This window comes from Podarcis raffonei, chromosome 16, assembly GCF_027172205.1.
Source record: "Podarcis raffonei isolate rPodRaf1 chromosome 16, rPodRaf1.pri, whole genome shotgun sequence".
Classification (NCBI taxonomy): domain Eukaryota; kingdom Metazoa; phylum Chordata; class Lepidosauria; order Squamata; family Lacertidae; genus Podarcis; species Podarcis raffonei.
The window spans coordinates 9,054,789-9,062,578 of record NC_070617.1 but is presented as its reverse complement, the minus strand read 5'-3'; the positions used below and the strand labels follow the sequence as shown (position 1 = coordinate 9,062,578).

At 46.8% G+C, this 7,790-nt stretch overlaps 2 protein-coding genes across 3 annotated transcripts in view; one reads left to right on the top strand and one right to left on the bottom strand.

Moving 5' to 3' along the window:
* Positions 1–534: 534 nt before the first annotated feature.
* CKS1B (CDC28 protein kinase regulatory subunit 1B) lies at positions 535–5,513 on the bottom strand. Its single transcript, XM_053370181.1, has 3 exons — positions 5,247–5,513; positions 3,955–4,082; positions 535–1,031 (listed from the first exon to the last, which is right to left on the bottom strand). Exons 1-3 carry the CDS (start codon positions 5,303–5,305, stop codon positions 979–981), a joined length of 240 nt encoding a protein of 79 aa, XP_053226156.1. The 5' UTR covers positions 5,306–5,513; the 3' UTR covers positions 535–978.
* Positions 5,514–7,365: 1,852 nt separating this feature from the next.
* Positions 7,366–7,790, top strand: part of SHC1 (SHC adaptor protein 1) — a 47,908-nt gene continuing 47,483 nt past the window's right edge. For both annotated transcript variants that reach the window (XM_053370168.1, XM_053370167.1), the window contains exon 1: positions 7,366–7,517. The gene's annotated coding sequence lies outside the window, so the exon portion shown is untranslated. The remainder of the gene's footprint in view (positions 7,518–7,790) is intronic.

Sequence of the window (7,790 nt, the reverse complement as noted above, 5' to 3'; positions counted from 1 at the left end):
AACCGGATGCCTTCGTCTGCCCCACCTGCAACAAAACATGTCTCTCCCATATCGGTCTCTACAGCCACAGCAGGGGCTGCAACTTTCCAACAGTTTGACATCACCTGCAAAGGCATAATCCTCCACTATCTCCCGAGACAGATGGATGCCAACAACATGCACAAGCTCATCTGCAGCTTATTTTTTAAATACTTCTAGCTCAGCTTTGTAAATAAATCCATAAAGGATATTTACCAACAGAAATAAAATAATTTAGTAGCCTGCTAAGAGGTTTGTTGTTCGCATTGTTATGGTGACCATGGAGAAGGGAGGCGCTGCCCCTGGAGGCATAGAAATAACCACTGATTTGATAAAAATATAGAGATCTACCCAACACACTGGCAGATCCTCCCCTTCTCTGCCTGTCCATTCACTTTCCTGCATGCAATTCCATGCACTGTTTGAACATCAGCTGTTAATACAAAGCTGTTCAAGCCACATTTGAGAGTACAGCAACCAGAAGGTTTGAGGGAGTCTATGAAATAAGCAAAAGGATGTGTAAAACCTTGGGGCTTTATTGACAGACCCTGAAGAACAGTCATATCAAGCGTAACTTTTAAAAGTTCCAAAGGATTAACATGAAATACAAGGTTTTAAAAAAAGATTTAAAAAACATAGATTAGAAATATCCAACCAGGGAAACACACTGCATTCTCCTGGGTTTAAAAACCAAACCAGCCCTGCTGTGTGGGATAAAGCAGGAGCAAGGCTTCAGCCAGTGTAAAAAAAATATTAATGTTTCAGCAGCTAAAACCAATCCTTTTCAGCAGACAGTCTTTCTGCAGCAAGCAAAGCTTTTCTTGTCCGGCATTAACTGTTGCATTGAGTGGCCTTTTCTTGACAGACATAGTGAAAACATTTGTCAAACTTTTCCAAAAAACACAGTTGCTGGGTTTTTTGTTTAAAGGTGCTTAAAACATGGGGAAAGGCCCAAGCACATCATTTTTCTGGCTTCTTTGGCAGCGGCCGTCGGAAAAGCAGGATGTGGGGCTCTGCAGGGAGAGAGGAAATGGCATGTTAAAAAAAGATCTAGAAAATAATATTGAAAGGCTAGGTGACTCAAGCCTAACATGGGTGTTTCTAAGCATATGTCAGAAATCAAATGAGCACTTTGCACGTGGCACAGTCACAGCTGTGTCGCAAACACGACCTCCAAAACAGCATCCGATGCATCCATCAGCTTCCTCCAAATCCAGGTTTTGATTTGAAGTTGCTAATCCTCACTGAAGCAACTTCAAATAAGCTTAAAGCTACAACCATGTAAGAGCAGCAGTAGAACAGCTGCTTTGCATGCAGAAGGTCCCCAGAGTCAATCTCTGGCATCTCCAGGTGTGGCTGAGAGAAACCCCTGAGAGAAACACTGGAGAGCCACTGCTGGTCAGTGCAGACAACACTGAGGGAGATAGACCAGTGGTCTCTCAGTATAAGGCAGCTTCCTATGTTAAAAAATCTGCAGGCAGAAGGGATCGGGAGAAGCAGAATCTTAGGCTTGTCACAGGTCCCTCTCCCTCTTCAAAAATTGTTACTGCAGAACATTGTAAGCTGTTTTTGGTGGTTAAAAGATTTCAAAGATTTCATTTTTTTCTACTTAATCACATTAATTTTTATTGATTTATCATAAGCATATGTATAAGCCAACATATAACCATACAGAACTATACACAGAGCATATTCGGTATAAAAACAAATTACAGAGCCAAGTTTTTAAGATGAGTCTATATAGCACAATTACAGCAAGGCGTGAGTTATAGGAATAGTTCTTAAATAAATGACTGCATCAAAACTCTGATTTGGTTTTCCTGCAGGGCACTTTCTCTTCTTGATATCCCTGGCCAGCTCCCTGATCAGTTCAGAGCTCCTGTCACTCAATGAGTGACAGGCCAACCCTGACTGTGATCTGGACTAGGGGAAGACAAAAGTAACTTCCTGCTTTAGTGGAGGTAATGGGCACTTCCGACTATGGCTGGTGCTCTGCCAAACTGAGAGGCAAGATATGCAGTATATGCCAGGAGTCTTTTCATCTTGTCATATTCAATCACGTACCAAGGGTGGTGAACATTATGAACACCAGTAAACGGCCATAAGGAGTACTTTATTAATACATAAACTCTGCTCCTAGGGGAGGCAGAGGCATTCGCTTAAATAGAAAGCAGTAAGGAACTAGCAACCAAAACTGGGATTTGCAAGAAGCGGACAGAAGCATTGGATGCTGTTTTTGAAGCCACATCTGTGTGCTTTAAAAAACACAGGCTTTATAGGGCAGTGGCTCTCTGCAAAGGCCTAAATATCTTTAAGTCTGAATAGATATACAGTCTATACAGTTACTGAGATTGAAACTATAATTTGTAACAGTAATGTGCACCCCTCACTGCCTCCTTTTGAGTGGGAGAGCTATCTCCCTTCAGACATAGCTCTCTGAAGAGCATAAGGAGAGCCTGCAAGATTCCTCCAGCAAGTCCACAGGCATAAAGGCAAAAGCCCTCCTTCACTGTTGTCCATAAGAACACAAGGAGACCCCTCTGGATCAGGCAAATGGACCACCCAGCCCAGCCCAGTAGGCAACCAGGTGCCTGTGGGAAACCTGCAAGCACGATCTGAGAACAAGAAAACTCTTCCCTCCTGTAGTTTTCATCAACTGGCACTTGGAAGCATTAATGCCTCCAGCTGTGGAGGCAGAGCATAGCCACCATGGCTAAGAGGCATTGATGACCTTCTACTGCATGAATTTGTCTAATCCTCTTTTAAAATCATCCGAGTTGCTGGCCAACACTGCCTGCCTCTTGTGGGAGCGACTTCCTTGTTTTAAGTATGTGCAGTGTAGAACTAGAGGAGCTGTTTATATTGGGTCAGACTAGATGTTCATCCAGGGCAGCAGCAGGGAACTTGTGGCTCTCCACGCACTGCTGGACTTCAAATCCCAGCAGTCCCAGGACTCTTTTTTTAAAAAAAATTCTCTTTATTAATTTTCATACACACATATGTACAGAAAATAAATTCTTCACGGAAAAAAAACACAATAATAAGAACAACATAACTTATAAGAGAAAAAAAACAAAGACAAACATGTAAGTTATTGACTTCCCTCCACCTCAGTTTTGGGTTATGTAATACATTTTCCCCCGCAGTTTTTCTTTAAAACTTTTGTATGTCGAAGGGTTATATTAAGCCTACTGTGATCTTTGGATTTTTTAAATCTACTTCAATATAGGTTATGAATTTATTTCATTCTTTAATAAACTTTGTTTCTTTCTGGTCTCTAATTTTTTGTGTTAATTTTGCCAATTCTGAATATTCAAATAATTTACTTTGCCAATCTCTTACTGTTGGGATATTGGTTGATTTCCAATTTTGGGCGATTAAAATTCTAGCAGCTGTTGTTGCGTACTGGAATAAGGTCTGGTCCTCTTTCTTAATTTCATTACCAATCATTCCCAGAAGAAAATTTTCAGGTTTTTTAACAAAAGTATATTTAAACATTTTTTTTAGTTCATTATAAATGAGCTCCCATAAGTTCTTGATTTTTTCACAAGTCCACCACAAGTCCCAGGACTCTCAATGGTCAGCCATGATGGAAGTTGTGGTCCAATATCTGGAGGGGCTCAGATCTGCCAAGCATGCCCTAGATACATGTCCCAACCAATCAGGGATCACATATCCTCCACCCCTGCTCCAGATTCTGGCAGGGCACAATGACAGCACAACTCAACTTGGTGTTTAAAGCAGCTATTGTAGTACAGCTCTTTTTGGTCATTAAGAAGAAATGTGTGCATGTGCAACAGAGAGACAGCAGGTCTCACATCCTACCTGATCTATTTCCTGCTACTCTGATATCAGAAAGCCATTTTGTCAGCCCTTCCCCTCAAGCAAGGTCTCTTAGCATTTGCTCCAAGCCTCCTGTGCCATTGTGCAACCTACCTGGCTCGTGGATCATGTAGTGAACCCAGCCCTGGCTTTGCTGGACCCCCAGGTTCCGCCACTCTGACTCGGACATGAGGTGGGTCTTCGGGACCAGCTTGGCAATGTCCTTTGGAAGCATCACGTGCCTGCAGCGGCAGGATCAAGAGAAGAGAATGTTAAAAGAAGCACAGGAAGGATCACTGTAAAATAGTTTGTGACCATTAAGTCAATCATCAGAAAGTAAAGAGAACCAACACATTGGACCCATGGCCCATCTGGTCCAGCTGTTATGTTCAACTGATCCAATATATGGAGGGCAAGCCTATCAATGGCTACTAGCCATGATGGCCACGGTCTACCTACACAATCAGAGGAAGCAATGTTTCGTTCTGCATATCAGTGGATGAAAACCGCAGGAGAGAGTTTTGCATTTGGTTGGCCACTATGAGAACTGGATGATGGACTAGATGGGTGACTGGCCTGATCCAGCAGGGTCTTACATTTCTGGGAAGCCCAAAAGACTAGACTTGAAAGAAATGTCACTTTCCTATCGTCATTCTTCAGCAACTGTTATGCATGTTGCCTCTAATACTCAAGGCAGTACTATATACATATAGAAAGCCACCTCTCAATCCAAACCACCCGCACAGTGTAACAAAGGAAGTATATCAGAAACTTCCTTTTTCCTAGTACCGAATCTGCCGCACCCAACAACCCACAATCATAACTGGTTATTCTGATTCCTGTTCTGAGAGATTATTCCTAAAAACTGTCCCCTACACCAGAAACGATGACAATAACGGTAATGATGATAATGCTAGATCCATTCAAATAACAGATTATGAGCTTCTTTCCAGAGCTGCTCCCCAACTTACCATCAGAACTGCTCATTATTCTGAGAGATTCTTCCTGAAGCTATTCCATTACTGTATAACATTACACTTTGTCACCACCTTTCCTTCCAAGGAGGGTGAGATGGAGCAAATGGTTCTCTCTCCCCTCCCCCATTTTATCCTCATAACAACCCTGTGAGGTAGGCTAGCTTGAGAGGCCAGTCACCACCTAATGGACTTCATGGCTGAGTGGAGGGATTTGAACCCAGGGCTTAGTCTTCACCTTCTAACCACTACACAACACTGCCCACCTCTCTTTTATGGAAGGCTCTCCCCCCCCCCAGCCACGAGAAGGCCCCGCCCACTCCTTAGGGCCCCGCCCCTCAACGTAGCCATAACAACCCCTAGCCACGCCCCTCCTCTCCCTCTCAGGGCAAAGCCAGCCGCTTCCCCGCCTTAGGCCTCGCCCTTTCTCACCGGTACTCGAACTCCTCGTCGTCGTACTTGTCCGAATAGTAGATCTGATTGTGAGCCATGAGAGGGGAACAACAACGACGACGATAATTAATAGGAGAATCCCGTCACTGAAGTATCCCGGCAGCCCCTGCAGCAGCAGCCAACGAGCGAGCGGCGGCGCGCGCTCAGGCCTCTCTCACTGGCGCCCGTTGGAAGAGGAGGCGGGACGAGGGAGGAGCCCGGCGCGAGCCCTCGTTTCGGCGCGTGCGCGAGGGGGCCTGCTGTCCTCTCCCTCCCTCCCCCGCGCTTCAGGCACGCAAACACACAACCCTTCCTCAACCGCCGCTTTTCAAACGCCGCCGCCGATGGCGCTGATTGGGCGGAGGAGGCGCCGGGAGGGCCACGTTTGTTGACGTAGAGAGTGCTGATTGGCTGGCATTGGCATTGGCTTGGGATTTCCTCTCCCCTTAGCCTCGCTCGCTTTTCTTAATTTTTTTAAATTAATGATTTATCGCCGTCCGTCCTCTGCGCGGAAGTGGAAGGGAAGCAGGGATAATCAGGACCGTGTGGAGAAACTTATTGTTTATATGACATGCAATTTAAATATCATATACAGTAAGATATAATAAATATGTATCTTTAAAGCGTTAATATTTTATTCGTTCGTAAATTGCTGTCTCGCCTTTCGGCCCTCATATAATTTATATGTACAACTGTAAACGATGCAGTCCCATATTTGTATAATAGCTTTTGTTGTTGTTTAGTCATGTCCGACTCTTCATAACCCCCTGGAACAGAGCACGCCAGGCAGTTCCATTGCCTCCCGCAGTTTGGTCAGATTCATGCTGGTAGCTTAGAGAACATTGTCCAACCATCTCGTCCTCTGTCGTCCCCTTCTCCTTGTGCTCTCCATCTTTCCCAACATCAGGGTCTTTTCCAGTGCTGGAGGAGAATCTTGAGAGTCCCATGGACTGCAAGAAGATCAAACCTATGCATTCTTAAGGAAATCAGCCCTGAGTGCTCACTGGAAGGACAGATAATGAAGCTGAGGCTCCAAGACTTTGGCCACCTCATGAGAAGAGAAGACTCCCTGGAAAAGACCATGAGGTTGGGAAAGATGGAGGGCAGAAGGAGAAGGGGACGACAGAGGATGAGATGGGTGGATAGTGTTCTCGAAGCTACCAGCATGAGTTTGACCAAACTGCGGGAGGCAGTGGAAGACAGGAGTGCCTGGCGTGCTCTGGTCCAGGGGGTCACAAAGAGTCGGACACGACTAAACGACTAAACAACAAGAAATTTGCTTCCCTGCCGGTCTCACACACTTCAGTCTACACCCTATTCCATATGCCACACCCATCTCTCATATTGCAGGTGGTCCCTAAAAGGTAAGGTAAAGGGACCCCGACCATTAGGTCCAGTCGTGGCCGACTCTGGGGTTGCGGCGCTCATCTCGCTTTATTGGCCGAGGGAGCCGGCTTACAGCTTCCGGGTCATGTGGCCAGCATGACTAAGCCGCTTCTGGAGAACCAGAGCAGCGCACGGAAACACCGTTTACCTTCCCGCCGGAGTGGTACCTATTTATCTACTTGCACTTTGACGTGCTTTCAAACTGCTAGGTTGGCAGGAGCAGGGACTGAGCCCCAAACCGCCGACCTTCTGATCGGCAAGTCCTAGGTTCTGTGGTTTAACCCACAGCGCCACCCACGTCCCCTACATCCTGGTAAATCATAGAATCATAGAGTTGGAAGGGATCCCAAGGGTCATCTAGTCCAACCCCCTGCGATGCAGGCAGGAATTTCAGCTAAAGTGTCCATGACAGATGGCCAACCAACCTCTGCTTAAAAACCTCCAAGGAAGGAGAGAGCCCACCACCTCCCGAGGGAATCTGTTCCACTGTCGAACAGCTTTTTTATGGGAGGAAGAAATAAAAACAACCCCATTAGGAACTTTAAATAAGAGTTGTTGTTGTTTTTAAGAGCCTTCCGACTTTCAGGCTGCGCGTGTCACTCTACCCTGATTTCTATCTCTAGCGGGGTTAGCGAAGGGTTGGTTTAAAAAAAAAAAGATGGGCGGGGCGTGCGAACCAGAGTCGGGCTCGAGCCATAGAGGAGGAACCGGAAGTAAGCCCTTGAAGCCCGGAAGTGAGGTTCTGGGGCGGCCGCAACCGGAAGTGGTTGACGGGGAGGAGGAGTGGGGCCCGGGGCCCAGCTGAAGTTTGTCGAGGAGCTGCTGCGCGACGGAAGGAGGCCGCCTCTGCCTTCCGCTGAGGACCCCCATGGTGCCGCCGCCCCGGTAAGAAGCGCGGGCACGCCCCTCCCTCGTAGCCCCGCCCCTTCCCTCGTGATTGACTCCGGGAGATTCCTCCCCCCCCACGGCGCTCTAGACTCGCCTCCCCCCCGGTCTTGGTCTTCTTCCTTTCTTCGTCTTTCCTTTTGCGAATCGTATGTGTGTAGCAAAGGAGGGGGCCGCCCTCCTCGTCACAGCCCTGTAAGGTAGGCCAGGCCGGCCGGGAGGGAATGGGTTAAAAAGCTCAGCCTTGCGGCGGATTCGAACCTGCGCCTCGCC

Coding starts and splice junctions, on each gene's coding strand:
- CKS1B (XM_053370181.1), bottom strand. CDS start 5,305: ATGGCTCACAATCAGATCTACTATTCGGACAAGTACGACGACGAGGAG. Junction 4,083..5,246: donor GACGAGGAGTTCGAGTACCG/GTGAGAAAGGGC, acceptor CTGCCGCTGCAG/GCACGTGATGCTTCCAAAGG. Junction 1,032..3,954: donor CTACATGATCCACGAGCCAG/GTAGGTTGCACA, acceptor CTCTCCCTGCAG/AGCCCCACATCCTGCTTTTC.